This window comes from Chiloscyllium plagiosum, chromosome 15 (genome assembly GCF_004010195.1).
Source record: "Chiloscyllium plagiosum isolate BGI_BamShark_2017 chromosome 15, ASM401019v2, whole genome shotgun sequence".
Taxonomy (NCBI): Eukaryota; Metazoa; Chordata; class Chondrichthyes; order Orectolobiformes; family Hemiscylliidae; genus Chiloscyllium; species Chiloscyllium plagiosum.
The window spans coordinates 8162418-8181853 of NC_057724.1; the positions used below are offsets into that span (position 1 = coordinate 8162418).

The following is a 19436-nucleotide window of genomic DNA, read 5'->3' on the forward strand; positions in this document are numbered from 1 at the left end:
CATCCTCTGGCAGCTCGTTCCATACACGTACCACCCTCTGCGTGAAACCATTGCCCCTTAGGTCTCTTTTATGTCTTTCCCCTCTCACCCTAAACCTATGCCCTCTAGTTCTGGATTCCCCCACCCCAGGGGAAAGACTTTGTCAATTTATCCTATGATTTTATAAACCTCTATAAGGTCACCCCTCAGCCTCTGATGCTTCAGGGAAAATAGCCCCAGCCTGTTCAACCTCTCCCCATAGCTCAAATCCTCTAACCCTGGCAACATCCTTGTAATTGTTCCACTTTTATACTATTCAGTACATTGCCCAGCATATAGTCATGGTACCTCAACAACTTCATTACAGAATAAACATTTTACACAGCAGGAAAATAAAAGGTTGTTCACTTCTCCAACCTATTAGTCTTTACATGTTTCCATAATGCTAGCTTCCATGATGGCTTTGCATGTCAGGTTGTGGCAGTCTTGGAACCAGCTTGTGTCCTAGCTGCAGATGTTCCTCGGGCTTGTGTCCTATCACTAGCCATCTTCATAGATGTTTCATCTATAACCTTCCCCAAACTTAAAAAAAAATGTAAATAATATTTTGTATCAATGCAGTTATGGCCATATGCACGCTGTGAAGATAACATGTTGGAAATGTCTCCACAGCACAAATCTGTCATTGAATTGACAATATAATTTAATGGTAACCCAGGATGGATTGATAAAGGGAAAATGTCACAATAGGGACTGTTTTGAGACTGTTTTGGTCTCCTGGTACATTGTTGGTTGAAGTAGAGGGACCTTTATTCTTTCCTTACAGCACAATTGCTTTTACTGTATCACATGTATCCACCATTTAGGTTTTGGTTTGGCTTTCATGGCGTATCCGGAGATTGCTGCACAGTTGCCGTGGGCACCTTTATGGTCCATTTTATTTTTCCTCATGCTGGCCACATTGGCAATCGACACTCTGTTTGCAGCTTTAGGTAAGAACAATGTTTTTTAATCATTCTCTTTGTGGGTTAGAATTACAATCGAAGATAATAAACTACTCTTGGTGAATAATTGGGTGGATGTCCAACCTACCAGTATATCAATTCTCTGCTCTTGTGTTTGTGGAGAATGGGGAAGCTTTAACTGAGCTAAAAGTTACATTCAAATTCAGAGGAAATCACCCCAATATTTAGAAAAACTCACAGAAAATTTGATGTTTATTCTATTCCTGAAAATTTATTGCAAAAATTAGTTCAACTGTTTCAATTTTCAATATATTTACCAAAACAATAAAGTCTATACAAATTGCAGGAGGACGTCACTAACCCACCTCAGTTAGCTGCTCCACTGTTGCTTTATAAACAGCTTTTAACTGTCCAAATTGAATTTCTTTGCATTCTCATGAATTTTTTTCTCATTGTTCCTTTTCATTTCTTTATCTAATTCCCTTTTAAAAAATATAATGTTTGTTACCGATATGCATAGCTATATTTGGGAAATATTCCATCAGGCTGCACTCACCTCAGTAGGAAGTGCTTGGAATTATATGGTTTTCACTCCTATGATGGAAGGATGGGTGTTAGGTGAATTCAGGTCTATTGCGTCCAGACACAGTTTGGAGGTGTCAGCATGATCTATCCAGCGCTGAGACAGACCCTTCAAAAGATTGGCCTTTGGTCTTTAAGATGCATCCTAATTGTTAATCATATTTCAGACACTCTGGCTCACTTCTTGCCCTCCCAGCCCCACCATGCCAATTCAATTCCAGCTCATGCCTGAACCCATTACTTCAGAAGTCTGACTAAACTTAATGCCACTCAGTACCACCCAATGTTCCTTTGTAATCTCCATACCAGTTCATCCCACCCCCTCAATCCCAATGGCCCTGCATGCACTACATATCGACACATCAGCCACACCCATACTCCATGGACCCTCATATACTCTCTTGTCACTCATTTCGTTTCCATGCCCACTCATTCAACTCACATTCTGAATAGGAACAATGGATTCCATAGAAATAATCGCATGTGTGGAACTGCTTACAAACATGCATTCATATTTTTCATAAAATATCATGCTACAATCCTGAAAAAAATCAATCAACCAGACTACTAACACACCAAAAACTATTGACATTTGCCATATCTTTACCTTGCACAAATAGCATTGAGCCATTGGCAACAGAGCTCACAAGGAAGAATGTTTATTATAACATATAACTGGCATGCATCTCATCAAATGTGTCAACAAATTAGATTAGTCCTTATATGGGAGTGTAGACTCTCAGTGAAGTATGCATAGTGCACCCCCCCGCCCCTAGTCTGAAAAGGAGCATTTGATTGGGAGTGGCACATCTTTCAAGGACTTGTGAATTTTCTGTCTCTTCTTGCTCTTCCAGATGGTATCAGATTTTTATACTGATCCCCTACTGTCTGTGGGATGATTACCTTCTGCGAAGTATGACCCAGAAACCTCTCATCCTGCCTGACCATCCACAGTGACTCCAGTTTTCACACAGACCCGGAAATCCTAAGCTTGAAATGGAGCAGCAGGAGACACTCTATACACACGTAACCACTCAAGACAAAATGTAGTGTCCTGAAGATCCTACAGTGGCAGGAATAGCATGTAACAGATCTCAGATGTCCATCCATGAGATGAAACCTCCTCACTACTCCCTCTCAGGATTCCTGTCACATGGTCACACTCAGTCTCTTTCCTGCATTGCTTTCTCTCAGTTCTCTCTTTAATCCTACCCCAGCTCTCCTCATCTTCCACTACTCTTGTGCAAGAGCATAGGAATAACATCCTTGTCTAACACAAGTCTATCAATCTCAGTTTTGAAATTTTCTAATAAAATTCATTTTTCCGTGATATAATTTTGATGAACTTAAGATAAGATTCTATTAAACTTTTCGATTTTTTTTTATGCCTGTCTATTATGTTTCTATGTTTTTCTTGCCTGCACCCTTGTCCACACTTTTTACTTTCCTCACCATTTAAAAATTACTGTAATGAATACATCTTAAGTCCAAAGGTGTTGTTTGAAACTTGCCTCATTGAGCTCAGTCTTCCACTTTATCCCACTCACTTAATCTAATGGTTTCTTTCAACTTTCAGCGCCACTTACCGCACTAACTGACTTAATGTTGTCAGCAAGCTTTAATATATGGCTTTGAATTTCTTCATTTAAATCACTGGTGAAAAATTGATAATCCAGTGCAGATTTTGTTGCAAACATACAGTCGCATCCTACCAACTACAGTAATTATCTGTTATTCTTACTCTCAGTTCCCTATTTGCTAACCAATTTCTGATATATGTCAGAGATATGCCTCTTATAGCATTTATTTACATTTCTCCGAATAGACTCTTGAGCAGAACTCAATTAAATGTCTCTGGAAGTCCATCTATACTCTCTTAACTAGCATGTTACTTTGAATGCAGATCCTAAGTTGTCAAATCTCTGTTTTTGGGGCAAACATGTTTAACCACAAATGAGGCTTGCAATAATATTCAGGTTTGAATGTTGTAGAGGATTGACAGCCTGAGAATCTCTCCAATAATTGACAGACCTGACTCAGGATAAAATGGAATGTGTTGCCGTCTGCCCCTCTGATCTTTTGAGTTTTGGTACCTCCAGGTCGGGTTGTTGAGATACTGTGTAACTTATTAATTTGTTACTGATTGCAAGTAATAATTTTCATTTTCCCAGAAAAACTCATAACAGTTTTGCTGGACAGGTTTCCAAAATATCTACGATCAAAGCGCTTCGCTCTGACATGTGGTATTTGCGTGTTGTTTTATTTGTTTGGCCTTGTGAGTGTAACACAGGTAAGTTGCTTCTATAATTTGTTCTGAGTTTTTATATATTGCTAGTTGTAACTCGGAAGTCAAAAACTTCAAATTATTTAGAAATAAAGAAAGACTGTGATTTTGATAGCAATTATTTTATCATTTGTGTGATAATGCGCAATGATACTGTGGGACTGCATGACCTTCACCCATCTCCTGTTACTAAATGCAGAGCCTGAGGTCCTAGCCAAGCTCAGATTGTACCTGAATAGAAGTGCACAACTTTTATGTCACAGGGATCACCTGTTTTGTGCAGGAGACCTCTGTGGTTTTCTGAAGAGCTCATGTGTTATTGTAATTTCAGGCTGGAATTTACTGGATACATTTAATTGATCATTTCTGTGTTGGATGGGTCCCCATTATAATAACACTGCTGGAACTCATGGGTGTAAGCTGGCTGTATGGTAAGTTGGGAAAGAACTGAAACAATATTAAAAAAGGGCACAAAAAGAATTCTGGATGGAGGATTTCAATGTTCACCACCAAGCGTGGTTCGGTAGCAGCACTACTGATCAAGGCAGTCGGGTCCAAAGGACATAGCTGCTAGACTTGGTCTGTGACAGGTGGTGAGGGAACCAACAAGAGGGAAAAACATACTTGACCTCATCCTAGGCAATCTGCTAGCTGCAGATGCATCTGTCAATGACAGAATTGGTAAGAGTGACCACTGCACAATCCTTGTGGAGATGAATTCCCACCTTCACATTGAGAATAATCTCTATCGTTGTTGTGTGCCACTATCATTGTTCTAAATGGGATGGACTTCAAACAGTGTGGTGCTGGAAGAGCACAGCTGGTAAGGCAGCATCTGAGGAGCAGGAGAGTCGATGTTTTAGGCATAAGCCCTTCATCAGAAATGATCTCCAGCATCTACAGTCCTCACTTTCTCCTAGACTTGGAACAGATCTGGCAACTCAAGACTGGGCATCCATGTGGCACTGTGAGCCATCAACAGCAGCAGAATTGAACTCCAACACAATTTATAAACTCATGCCCCGGCATAATCCCCACTCAACCATTACCATGCTCCTCTCATTTATCTCTTCACCCTTCAGGCACTCTGCCTGTATTCCTGATGAAGAGCTTTTGCCCGAAACGTCGATTTTCCTGTTCCTTGGATGCTGTCTGAACTGCTGTGCTTTTCCAGCACCATTCTAATCTAGAATCTGGTTTCCAGCATCTGCAGTTATTGTTTTTACCATTACCATTATGTCAGGGGATCAACCCTGGTTCAATGGAGAGTGCAGGATGATATGCCAGGCGCAGTACCAGGCGTAACTGAAGATGACGTGTCAACCTGGTGAAGCCAACAAACAGGACTACGTGCCAAACAGTATAAGCAGCAAATGGTAGGTAGAGCTAAGCGATCCCACAACCCATGAATCTGATCTAAGCTGAGCAGTCCTGTCACATTCAGTTGTGAGTGGTGGTGGTGGAGAAGGCTCTACAAATATCCCATCCTCAGTGCAAAAGATAAGGCTGACGCTTTTGCAGCAATCTTCAGCCAGAGGTGCTGAGTGGATGATCCATTTCGGCGTCCTCCAGTGGTCCCCAGCATTACAGATACCAGTCAATTCAGTCCACATGAAATCACGAAATGGATAGAGATACTGGATTACTGCAAAGGCTACGAGTCCTGACAACATCTCAGCAAGAGTATTGAAGATGTGTGCTCCATAACTAGCCGCTCCCCTACTAAAGATCCTCCACTATAAATACACCACTGTCATCTATCCAACAATGTGGAAAATTGCCCAGGTGTGTCCTGTATATAAAAAGCAGGATATATCCAACCCAGTCAATTAGTGCCCTATCAGTCTCGTCTCAATCATCAGTAAAGTAATGGAAGGTGTCTTCAACAGTGCTATCAAGTAGCAATTGCTCAGTTTTTCTTCCGCCAGAACCACTCAGTTCCTGACCTCATTACAGCCTTGATTCAAACGTGGACACAAGAGCTGAATTCCAGAGGTGAGAGTGACAGCCCTTCACATCAAGGCTGCATTCGACTGATTGTGACATCAAGGAGCCCAAGCAAAAGTGGAATCAATGAGTATTTGGGGGCAAACTGTCTGATGATTGGAGTCATACTTGCCACACATGAAGATGGGTTGAAAAGTGTGGCACTGGAAAAGCACAGCAGGTGCCTTTCACAGGAATGTGGGTGCAGGAAGAGGGATGAGAGAAAAATAAGAGGGATGGGGTGGGGGACAGGTAGCCGAGCAGGCAATAGATGGGAAGGACGATGAACAGGTAGGACAGGTTAGGAGTGTGGTGCTGAGTTGAAAGTTTGGATCTGGGATGAGGTGAGGGGTGTGGGGCTGAGATTTGGAAATTAGTGAAGTCGATGTTGATACCGTGTCGTTGAAGGGTCCAAAGTTTGACCAAAGACACGCGAGTCCTGTACTGACTCCACTGCCAAATCCTGGCTGCCCAACAACTGGAAGAAGAACGCTACATCTTCTGCCTTGGGATACTTCAACCATGCGGCATCAACATTGACTTCACTAGTTTCCAAATCTCCCCTCCCCTCACCTCATCCCAGATTTAACCCTCCAATTCGACACCGCCCTGTTAACTTGTCCTACCTGCCCATCATCCTTCCCACCTACCCGTTCCACCCTCCCCACCAACTTGTCACAATCACCCCCCTTTGCATCCACCTATCATCTTTCCAGATACCTTTTTCACAACTCGAACCCTCCTGTTTATCTCTCAGCAACCCCTCCCCAACTGCCCCACATTCCTGATGAAGAGATTATGCCTGAAACATCGACTTTCCTTCTCCTCCAATGCTGCCTGGACTGCTGTCCTTTTCCAGCGCCGCACTTTTCTACTCTGCCCTCCAGCATCTACTGTCCTCACTTTCTCCTAGTCCACATAAGAAGATGGTTATTGTTGTTGGACGTCAGCTATCTCAACTCCAGGACATTGCTGTAGGTGTTCCTCAGGGTAGTGTCGTGGGCCCAACCATCTACAGCTGCTTCATCAATGACTTTCCCTCCATCATAAGGTCAGAAGTAGGGGGGTTCTTCGATGATTGCACAATGTTCAGAACCATTTGCGACGATTCAGATACGAAACATTCCATGTTCAAATGTAACCAAGATCTGAACAATATCCAGGCTTGGGCTGACCAGTGGCAGGCAACATTCGTGCCACTCAAATACCAGGCTATGGCCGTCATCAATAAAATATGATGTAACCACCTACCCTTGATATTCAGTGGTATTATCATCACTAAATTCCCCACGATCAACCTTCTGGGGTATTATCGTTGACCAGAAACTCAACTGGACCCAACACACAAACACAGTGGCTATGAGTACTGTGGCATGTAACCCACCTTCTGACTCCCCAAAGCTTGTTCACTGTCAATAAAGCATAAGTCAGGAGTGTAAAGAAATACGTCCCATATGCCTGGATGAGTGCAGCCCCAACAACACTGAAGAAGTTTGGTATCATCCAGGACAAAGCAACTTGCTGGATTGGTACATCCACATGCATCTATTCCCTCCACCACTGATTCACCAAAGATCCTCAGACATCACCATCCAAACCCATGACCACTTCCATCTCGAAGGACAAAGGCAGCAGATATATGGGAAAACTACCAACTTCCAGTTCCCCTCAAATATATTCACCTTCTCGACTTGGGAATATATCACCATTCTTTCACTGTCGCTGGGTCAGTACCCTGGAACTCCCTTCCTAATGGCATTGTGGGTCAACCCATAGGAGGTGGTCAGCAGTGGTTCAAGAAGGCAGCTCACCACCACCTTTTCGAGGGCAACTAGAGACTGGCAATAAATGGTGGCCAGGCAGCAATGCCCACATCCCACAAATGTATGAATAAATAACAAATTTAGATAAAATTGCCGACAGTTCTTCATGGTTCTTCAAAAAACACAACACGGATGAATTGAATTATATGACCTGGATAGTACTTCATATGGGAAGACAATGGGATTAAAAAAATGGACCCTCTTTTTAATTATCAAAGATCTGTCCTTAAGTAGTTCAAGAGCTTCCTGCACCAACCACTTGTGAACATCTTTTATTGATGGGTTCCAGGTGGTTGTTGTTGGGGTCAGTTTTGCTGCCCGCATGTTTCTGTTATTTGCTGATGGGGAGACTATTCAAATATCTTCATCTTAAGTCCAACTGCTGTTTATTATAGAACTCATTCAATTCCTCCCAATTATCAAGGCAAGTGGGAAAACAGAACGGCTGGTGTATTCATGATATTTCCTGTGACCTCCTGTGCTTCAGTTTCCTTTCTTTGTCTCAGCATAGGACTCACTTTGATTCTCCATGCTCCCTCATTCTGATAACAGGTTCTGTCTGTCTCAGGACAGATCAGCAACATGAGCCTTTTTTAGAGAGAGACCTCTTCAGGATATATCCAAATATTTTATTTCATGGTAACTAGGTTGGTGACAGGGAACAATTTACTCCCCTAGTTTGAAATCTCGAGTGATCCCTTCTCTGGTTTAACCTGTTCATGAGTGCCACTCAGTCCAAGGTGACCTTTGACAGTAAACAAGCTGCCCTGAAGACAGGGCAAAGCATGTGATGGTGTCTTTCTGCTTCCTTGTTGTTCACAGAGATAAACAGATTCATCAAGGACATTGAGATGATGATTGGGGAAAGAAATTGGCTCTTCTGGCTGTGGTGGAGAGCATGCTGGTTTCTTATCACCCCGTGTTTGATGGCAGTAAGGAGATGTCACATTATTACTAAATAAGTAATTGCTAACTAATTAAAATATCAAATATATATTGATTAGAAACATCAACATTGGCAGAGTTTTAGAACTGTGGTTGGTAGAAGTTTATAGACAACAAGGCTTCCTAGAATATCATATCTTTGTAACATGGCTACTGTGGCTCTCCACCTCAGTAACATGGGCACTCCTATGGTGTAAGGGATTGGGAGGGATAGTCACAGTTTTCTCCAGAGTCAGTTACAACTCAAAGGAAAGCAGAGTTTCAGGGATTGGAATGTGTTGTGAGCAAGATAGGGGGGAGTTACAGGTGGTCAGCAAGGAGTTTCCGCAGATAGGAATCCTATACAGCAGGTACAGTATATTTGCTACTCGTGATCATGGGATAAAGGCTGTTCACTGAATAGCCAAATGGTTAACCAAGGGATTATGTAGTAAGAGGCAGTCCAAGTGGCTAAGGGGTTATTTATAAACAAAATGCTGCATTCCTAAGAGGTGTGAGAATTTGGGGAGTGATTGCATTTTCTGCAACCTTAGACAACTGAGGATGTGTCATGTACACATGGTACAAGAAGGGCACAACTAAATGTTAGTCATTTATAAAGCTAGGAAGAAATTCAGGAGAAAACTCTTTAATCGAGGAACAAATATAATGTGGAATTTGCTAATAAGCAGTTCAAGGAAATAGTAAATATTTAAAGGAAAACCAGATTGTTATATGAGAAAGAAAGGATGAAAGCTTGGACAGATAGAGTTGGATAGAAAGCAGATGGGAAGTGTATAATTTGGAATTTAAGCACTAGCATTGATCTATTAGGTTGAATGGCCCTTTTTCAGATGTGAGTCCTCATGTAATTTTTCAATGCTTTGGTTTCAGCATTGTTCAGCAATCAAAGTGGAGAGAATCAGTCTCTGATTTTGTTTTGTGCAATCATTTTAAATAGGTTCTCTTGATTTGGTCCTTGACAACATTGGCCCCACCAACATATGGACCTGTTGAATATCCTGTCTGGGCAATAGCACTGGGTTGGTGTATGGTCATCTTCTGTATAATGTGGGTCCCCATTGTGGCCGTGGTGAGAGTTGTCCAAGCTGAGGGCTCCACCTTGTGGCAGGTAAGGAAACATGCTGATGAATTTCAAAGAGGATATACGGAGATATTTCCTCATGTGGGGCAATCTAACAAGGGGTCATAGTTTCAGGATAAGGGGTAGACGATTTACAACAGAGAAGAGGAGAAATTACTTTTGTCAAAGGCTCATAAATCTGTGGAACTCAGTGTGTGGATGCCAAGATATTGAGTAAATGTAAGGTGGAGATGGACAGATTTTTAATGAGCAATGGATTAAAGTTTATGGGGAGCGCAGGAAAGTGGAGTTGAGACAGAGATGAAATCAGCCATGATCATATTAAATGATAGAGCAGGCTTCAGGAGCTGAATTATGGCAGCTCCTGGTCATAGTTAGAGTCATAGAGAGTCACAGACCCTTCGGACCAACTTGTCCATGCTGACCAGATATCCCAACCCAATCTAGTCCCACCTGCCAGCACCCAGCTCATATCCCCCCAAACCCTTCCCATTTATATGCCCATCCAGATGCCTTTTAAATGTTGCAATCGTACTAGCCTCCACCACTTCTTCTGGCAGCTCATTCCATAAACACACCATCCTCTGAATAAAAAAGTTGCCCCTTAGGTCTCTTTTATATCTTGCCCTCTTACCCTAAACCTATGCCCGCTAGTTCTGGACTCCCCCACCCCAGGGAAGAGACTTTGTCTATTTAGCCTATCCATGCCCCTCATGATTTTATAAACTTCTATAAGGTCACCCCTCAGCCTCTGACGCTCCAGGGAAAACAGTCCCAGTCTGTTCAGCCTTTCCCTAGAGCTCAAATCCCTCAATCCTGGCAACATCCTTGTAAATCTTTTCTGAACCCTTTCAAGTTTCACAACATCCTTCCGATGGGACGGAGACTAGAATTTCACACAATATTCTAACAGTGGGCTAACCAATGTCCTGTACGGGTGCAACATGACCTTCCAACTCCTGTACTCAATACTTTGACCAATAAAGAAAAGCATACCAAATGCCTCCTTCACTATCCTATCTACCTGCAACTCCAATTTCAAGGAGCTATGAATCTGCACTCCAAGGTCTCTTTGTTCAGCAACACTCCCTAGGACCTTACCATTAAGTATATAAGTCCTGCTAAGATTTGCTTTTCCAAAATGCAGCACCTCACATTTATCCGAATTAAACTCCATCTGCTACTTCTTAGCCCATTGGCCCCATCGGGTCAAGATCCTGTTATAATCTGAGGTAACCCTCTTCGCTGTCCACTACACCTCCAATTTTGGTGTCATCTGCAAAATTACTAACTATTCCTCTTATGCTCACAACAAAATCATTTATGGAAATGACGAACAGTAGTGAACCCAGCAGCGATCCTTGTGGCACTCCACTGGTCACAGGCCTCCAGTCTGAAAAACAACCCTCCACCACCCACTGTTTTCTACCTTTGAGCCAGTTCTGTATCCAAATGGTTAGTTCTCCCTGTAGTCCATGAGATAGTTCTTCTGTTCTGATGAATTGGTTTCCCAATTTGTACTGCTCCTTCAGTGAGTCAGCAGAACATTTGAGAAAATAAACAAATAACTATTTATGCTCTTTTACTGGGTAATCTGGTATACTTTTGTATGCTGCATCGATTTTTATTCATGCCGTTACTTAAAAAGGGTCAATGTGTGCAAATGCGGGTAAAATATTATAATGGGCTGAAAACAAGCAAGGTGCGATGAACCCATGTTGTTGCTTTCATTCAGGTAACACAAGACCTTCATACTGCCTGCGAATTTAAATGAGTTATTTATTTCTAGGGTTGGAGGAATGCATCAGTTAGCTCAATTGATTAGACAACCAGAGCATGGCACAGAATGAAGCCAATAGCACAGGCTCAATCAAATCTGTACCCATTCTGATTGTTCATGGAGATCCTGCCTCCTGACCTAATGCCATGTTTGTGGTGTAGCTATCCTTAAGCTGCATGGAAACAATTGTCCTTCACTGTTGGGGAGAAGTGCCTATGGTCTTTTTTTCTCATATTGTGCACTGTACCCACAAAAGTCAAGCATGCTATTGTATGGCTGTACATCACCAAGGCGAGCACCAGTAGCAGGATAGCTGCCCCCTTCTTTTATTTCTGAATTTAGCCCAACATTGAGATACACGTATTTGTGGCAAAGTTCAGTCCTTGGTTCCTCATCATGTCCAGAAGTATTTCTTAAATTTTCTATCGGGTTAAAGTGTGCAAAATATTTGTTTAAGCTCTTTGCTGTTTCCTCATTCCCCATTGTAACACCTGTTGATAAAAGGCCTATGTCAAATTCCAATACGTATTTCCTGTCTACCGTAATGAGAGAATATTTCAGTCACTTTCATGTGTCTTGTTGGTTACCTCTGTATCATCTTCTTTATTTCCTTTCCAACCTCTGACTCCCAATTGTCTGACTTAGCATCCTCTGAGTCCTTAGGTCTACCAGGCTTCTTAGCAACAGATCAATTTGTACTGCTCCTTTGATCTATGATTGTCTTCCATTTGTTTGGATTTAAGACCCTCGTTCTCAAGAGCTGACAATATGAAATAGAGAGGTTCAAGATACTGCCGTCATTCTTCTATTAAAGCTCCTGTCCTACAATGCTACTGTTAAATTCTTCTGATCACAAAGTATTAGATTCAGTTCAAGCTGTTTCCCAACTGGTTTGCTGAGATATTGTTTTACAAAGTACATTTTAAATATTTGATGAACTTTCCCTCCCCGTTACAACAATGTTCAGATGAGGCTGGAAGAAGGATGGATGAGTGGAGGTGCAGAGGAATTTGTTCTGACTGTGCTGTGCGGGGGAACACTGAGGTAGACAGAAAGTTGGGACTATCACCTGTAGGTGCTTTGTGATTTACTTTTCCTGTCCTTTCTAGGAGATTAAACCACCTGGGGGCTGTCTCCATGCTCTCAGGAGTGTCCTACCGCTGCTCACTGCTGCAAACTCCAGCCACAACACAGCTGGCCCCTTGCTCTCTCCATGGGGAGCAATCCCTCCCTTCACCTCGAGTGTTGGGAAATGAGTCAGAATGGGGTGGGATTGAGGGTTGGGGCTGGGGTTTGAAGGCAGCTTTCTCATACCTTTGTGTCATCGTTCTTCTGCTTTCCCAAGGAAACTGGGATATAGCCATTCGAACTGCTGCTTAGGTTCATTTTAATACTGAGCGTTTCATGAGCAGGTAGGAGTTGTCATTGGGACTCCAGGTCTGGTCAAGAATCCTGGGACGAAGATGAATTAAACCATCACGACCAAGCTCAGCACTGAAACAATGAGACCACTTGGGCTTCCAAATGTGATTTCCTCATTACGTTAAAATCAGGATTAATTGATTACAAGCAGGATCTCTTCTCCACATCCCCCTACTAGAGGTTGATGAACTGGTTAAAATCAGGCAGGATGTAATACTTTGCTTTTCCTTTTACAGAAGGTATCTGCTGCTTGTGCATCAGCCCCTGATTGGGGTCCATACTTGGAACAACACAGAGGGGAAAGATACAGGAAAAGGCCCGATTCAACAGAAGTTTCTCATGGGGTACAGCTTCTAGCCACTCACCCAAAATGTGAAACTTTACAGTAAAAGTTTATTTTCAATTTGTAAACAATTGTCTTAAAATAAACCACCATTCTAGTGTACTTATAGAATGATAGAGTCATAGAGATGTACAGCATGGAAACAGACCCTTCAGTCCAACTCGTCCATGCTGACCAGATATCCTAATCAAATCTAATCCCATTTGTCAGCACTTGACCCATATTCCTCTAAACCCTTCCTATTCATCTACCCATCCAGATGCCTTTTTTAAATAGATTTTTTTTTATTGAAAAAGATTTTTATGATTTTTTTGTAAAATTACAAAAATAATACAATTAGTATATTCCACTTCACAATATAATAACAGCACCAATATGAAATTAAAACAAAAACTAACTACCAATCTATTCTACAAACAACCAAAGTATAAAATAGAGTATCATATGTTACTAACAATAAACAAATAGGTAAATAAATAACTAAATACATACTCAAAATAGATTTATATGAAGTCATAACAAAACCCGTATTTATACGGGATTCCTCCTCCCAGGGGCCCCCGAACCAGCCAGAACCATTACCACGACTAAATAAAGGCCCTGACTGTATGGCCAAAATATATGTCAGTATAGCTCACAAAGGGCTGCCATGTTCTGTAAAATAATTCCGTTTTTTGGTGCACCATATTCATAAGATTGTCAAGGGGAATATATTCCATGACTAACCTGTACCAGTTTGAGAGTCCTGGGGGGCTTTCGAACACCCAATTCACTAAAATATTTTTCCTCACACAAAAGGAAAGGATAGTGAATAATTTTCTCCCGTATACATCCAAAGAGGGGAAATTTAGGGAGCCCAAGAGTAGGGATACTGGGTCCAATCCAATCTCCATACCCAAAATCTTTATCAAGGCATTCGCTACTCTGTCCCAATAGCTACTGATCTTATGGCATGTCCATAGACAATGGGTGAGAGTACCAACTTCGATTTTGCATTTAGGACACATCAGAAATGCTCCTGCCTTGAAGTTTGCAAATCGTTCAGGTGCCTTGTGAACCCTGTGAAGTACCTTCAATTGAGTAGACTGAGTTCTGTTACAAATAGAGATCTTCCTGGCATTTTCCCAGACGTCGTCCCACGTTTCTAAGGAGATTTCCAATCCTAATTCTTGACTCCAGGTTTTATATAACAGTTCCATATCCTTCGATACCTGATTGCATATTAGGTTGTACAGAGTACTGACCGAGGGCAGACCTATCGGCCGGAGCACTCTCCTTTCCCTATCCGATTTATGAGGATTGATTATCAGTGTGGTCTTCTTTTGTATAAAGTCTTGTATTTGAAAATACCGAAAGAGGTCCCTGCTGGGCAGCCCAAACTTCTGGCGTATCTGCTCAAAGGACATTGTGACCTCCCCATCAAACAGATCTCCGAAACAGGAGATACTTCTGGACTTCCAGATTTTGAACATAGCATTGGTCAGCCCTGGCTGGAATCCTAATGCTCCCACTGTAGGGGTATACGGGGAGGTTTTGTTTTTTGCAGGTTACCCTCATCTTGTCGCATTATCCTCCAGGCTTTGATTGTATTTAATACAATAGGGTTTTTACAATAATCCGTAATAACTCTCAGCTTGCCCATAAATAGTAAATTGATGAGACATTTTGCTTGGGAGGTCTCAATATCAAACCAGATTGATTGATTGTGGGTCACAAGAGACCCAATCAGCTACTTAAGAGAATCGAGAGTTCAATTGGTTCCACCTGAAATCCAGAAAGTCCAACCCTCCCCTGCAGCTTTTCTAATTTGATAAGGGACTCCAAATAAAGGAGCCGAGCCAACCATAAAGCTTACACAACGCCTGTCTCGGTAACAGCAAGGGGACCGTTCTCATAGGGTATAAAAGACAAGGTAAAATATTCATCTTAACTAAGGCTACTCTACCTAACCAAGATATAGGGAGATCTTCCCAGCGTTGAAGGTCCTGTCTTATTTTCTCTAATAAGTGTGTATAATTGGCTTTATATAGCTGACCAAACGCTGGAGTGATGAAAATACCTAAGTACAGAAAACCTTCTAGGGACCACCGAAAGGGAAAATTGGATTCGTCCGGAAAATTGGATATACTGGCAAGATCACCCAGCGGCATGGCTTCCGATTTCACAAAATTGATTTTGTAGCCTGAGAACATACCAAATTAATTGACCACTTGAATTAGGCAGGGCACAGATATCAAAGGATCACTTAAGAAAAGGAGGACATCATCCACATAGAGAGTAATTTTGTGCTTGCCCGATCCAACCTCCGGAGCTGTTATGTTCGTGTCAGTTCATATAGCTTCTGCCAGCGGCTCAATCACTAACGTAAATAATAATGGAGAGAGAGGACATCCCTGATGACAGCCTCTGCTGACGCTAAAGCCATCAGAACTTAAGCTGTTGGTGATCACCGCTGCTTTGGGATCATTATATAATACTGAGACCCATTTAGCAAAGACCTCTCCAACGCCGAACCGTTCCAGCTTATAACAAAGATATGGCCATTCTACCCGATTGAATGCCTTCTCTGCATCAAGGGAGACAACAAAACTCGATATCGTTCCCTGCTGGTAGGCTTGTACCATTTTTAAGACTCTTCTAATGTTATTAGTTGATCTGCGACCCTTTATAAACCCCGTCTGGTCCTCTTTTATAATGAATGATAAGACCCTCTCCAGTCTTAATGCTAACATTTTTGAAAGAATTTTAAAGTTCACATTTAACAAGGATATGGGTCTGTATGAGGAGCAGTCTTCTGGGGTCTTTCCCTTCTTAAGACTGAGAGAAATATTTGCTTCTCTCAGTGAAGGTCGGAGGCAGCCCTGACTATATGAATAGTTATACATATTTATAAGTGGCCCGGCCAGTTCTCTGATAAATTCTTTATAAAACTCAGCCTGGAATCCGTCTGGTCCAGGTGTTTTGCCACTCTGAAGCTGCCTCACCGCTTCCTGTACTTCCTGGATTGTCAAGGGGGCATTCAAGAACCGACACCTGTTCTGAGGTTAGGCCCGGCAGAGCCAGATTTTTAAAGAAAGACTCCAGCTTCCTCGTTCTGTCCTCACAGACGTGTGACTTGTACAATTCAAAATAGTACTTCCTAAAGGCTGCATTGATCTCCCTTATGGATGTCATGGCTTGGGGAGCCTTTTCCTTTGTGGCAAGGTACGCTAGGTACCTGCCAGGCTTATCACCATATTCGAATAGTCTCTGCTTCGCGAATAATATCACCCTCTTTGCTGTTTGAGTAAGTGCGGTATTTAAGGTTGCCCTAAGGGCTGTGATCCGCTGCAGTTTAGTAATGGAGGGCCTATCAACGTACGCTAGCTCAGCTGCCTTTAGGCGAGCCACAAGCAGACGCTGTTGCTCTCCCTTTTGTCTTTTCTAGGTCACAGAATATGAGATGACCAAGCTTCGCGCTTATGCCTTTGCAGTCTCCCACATCGTTGAGGGGTTACTGGCCATACCTGAGTTGATATACCAGAAGGTTTTATATTCCTGCAAAAAATGTTTTATGAACTTGCTATCCTTCAATAAAAAAGGGTCCATATGCCAATGGCAGGGACCTACCCCATCATCGCTAGTCTTAACCTCCATATATACTGTGGCATGGTCAGAAATAGTTATATTACCTATTTTACAGCACAATATCAAAGGGGTAGAGGGGACAAAAGACATGTTGATTCTGGTATGGCACTTGTGTGGGTTAGAATAGAATGTGAAGTCTCTACCCTCGGGATGGAGACACCTCCACACATCTACCAGCCCCAACTCCCTATTCAGATCCACTAGCTGCCTAGATCTCAAAGATATGCCTGCAGAGCTCCTAGGTATCCTTTCTGTCTCTGGGTCAATGATACAATTAAAATCTCCCCCTATAATTGTATGGCGGACCCCGAGAGCCATCAACTTAGAGAACGCTTCCATTACAAATTTAAAAGGGTGTGCCTGGGGGCAATAAAGATTAAAAATCCCATATACCTCTTCATATATTAGAGCTTTAATCAATATATACCGTCCAGATTCATCTTTTATCTGGCTTAGCATTTGGAAGGGAAGATTCTTCCAAATAAGAATGGCTACTCCCTTACTTTTTGAGCTGAAAGCTGAAAAAAAAACCTGGCCAAACCCACCCTGTTGCAGCTTTGAGTGCTCCTTATCAAGTAGATGTGTCTCCTGTAAGAGAGCTGCATCAACCCTTTCTTTTTTAAGATTTGATAATATCTTTTTCCTTTTGATTGGCGAGTGGCCCCCCTTGACATTCCAGGTGCATCACCTAAACAAATGGCTCGCCATGATCATTCAGGCAAGCCCGAGACCCCCCCAGGAGAAAGAACCCCACCCAAAAGATATTGAATACAGACCAAAAACAATTCATATATTAAAAAAAACTCTTTAAAACAGTTAAATCAAAACAACTAAGAACTACTCCTAAATAAAAATAACAGAAAATATATTTAGAGGGAGACTTTCCCCCTTGCCCACAGGGGGCATTATTACCTTCCAATAACCCCGCCATAATCTCTCCCAGCGAGAGCCCTGCCCTCAGCCCAGGCATTGCAAAATAAAATAAATAAATTCCAGTATCTTATGAAACAGAAAAGTGGGCAACCCACCCACCCCCCTACACTATTAACTAGATATACTTAACAAAACAGCACAACATAAAAATATATAAGATTACAAAATTACAATCCCAGCAAGAATTAAGCAATAAAAAAACTCACTCAGAGACATCCCCCAATAATCAAATAAACCGCGCGAGCTATTGATAAGAGACTAAAGAAAGAATAAGGAATGAACCACACCCCTCGCCGCCCCCCCCCCGCCAAGGGAAGATGAAAAAAGTAGGAAGAAGGAAAGGTAAATGGGGGGCAAAATAAAGTCGTTGTCCATACAGTTCAACTCCTGCAATCTATTTGAGAGTGTCCAGGAATTCTTTTATTTTTTCCGGTGATCCAAAGTTACATACAGATCTTCCATGACTGAAGCACAGCGTTGCCGGATATTGCATGGAATGTTGAATATTTGAGTCTCTCAGACACTTCTTTGCCTTGTCAAATGCCCTCCTCTTGTGGACCACAACCAGGGAAAAGTCCTGAAACAACATTGTCTTGGAGCCCTTGTACATCATGGCATGGGGATTCTTCCCAAGACTTTGGAGGCCTCCAGCAGCATTTGTTTTTCCGGTAGTGTTGAAGTCGGACTAGGACCGGGTGGGGGCGCTGGTCTGACCCAGACATGCACACAACGACCTGGTGGGCCTGCTCAACCCACACCCAGCCAAGCTCCAACTCCAGTTTAAACAGCTGTGGGAGCCATTGCTCCAGGAAATCCACAAGCTGGCCTTCCTCCTCCCATTCAGCAACCAACATTCTCGAGGTCGTTGGTATGTTCCTCCAGGGTCCGGACCTGACCCACGGATGACTCAGCAGCAGTCTCCAGGGCCGCGGCCCATTGGTCCACCCCTCCGACATGCTGCCCGAGTTTGTCGATCTCTCGGTCATGTTTCTGCAGTATGACCGAGATCGATTCCCACCTGGACTGGGTCTCCTCAATGGACGCATCAATCTTCTCTGAGTTTAACGAACTCTGAGATCAGGCTCGCCTTTGCATGTAAGTCCCCCGAGGCGGCCGCGGACATCTCTGCCACTGTGAAGCGGGGAGGGGTCCCTGCCTGTTGCGAACTACGGGAACCGCTGCCCTTAGTCATTTTTTAAAAAGCACCAAACTGTTAAAGTTTGATGCAAAATGGCCAAAGGTGCTAGGCAAAAACTATGTTAAGTAATTTTACAGGTGAAGTCTGAGTGGGCACCCTACTCTGCCTGAGTCTTGGGCAGAGCTCTGCAGACTCAGACTTGCTGGGTCACCACCATCTTGGATCTCCCCAGATGCCTTCTAAATGTTGTAATTGTACCAACCTCCACCACTTCCTCTGGCAGCTCATTCCATACACACACCACCCTCTGCGTGAGAAGGTTGCCCCTTAGGTCCCTTGTAAATGTTTCCCCTCTCACCTTAAACCTATGCCCTCTAGTTCTGGACTCCCCGACCACAGGGAAAAAACTTTGTCTATTTACCCTCATGACTGTATAAACCTCTACAAGGTCACCCTTCAGCCTTCGCCGCTCTAGGGAAAACAGCCCCAGCCTATTCAGCCTCTCCCTGTAGCTCAAATCCTCCAACCCTGGCAACATCCTTGTA

The 19436-nt window shown here is 42.8% G+C and overlaps 1 protein-coding gene across 1 annotated transcript in view; it reads left to right on the forward strand.

Annotated features, from left to right (window-relative positions):
• Positions 1 to 13295, forward strand: part of LOC122557084 (sodium- and chloride-dependent neutral and basic amino acid transporter B(0+)-like) — a 174881-nt gene extending 161586 nt beyond the window's left edge. The window contains exons 6-11 of the mRNA XM_043704379.1: positions 846 to 971; positions 3698 to 3816; positions 4142 to 4241; positions 8442 to 8551; positions 9505 to 9675; positions 13087 to 13295. Of these exons, the coding sequence (XP_043560314.1) occupies positions 846 to 971; positions 3698 to 3816; positions 4142 to 4241; positions 8442 to 8551; positions 9505 to 9675; positions 13087 to 13239 (779 nt within the window). The 3' untranslated portion in view covers positions 13240 to 13295. The remainder of the gene's footprint in view (positions 1 to 845; positions 972 to 3697; positions 3817 to 4141; positions 4242 to 8441; positions 8552 to 9504; positions 9676 to 13086) is intronic.
• The last annotated feature ends 6141 nt before the right edge of the window (positions 13296 to 19436 follow it).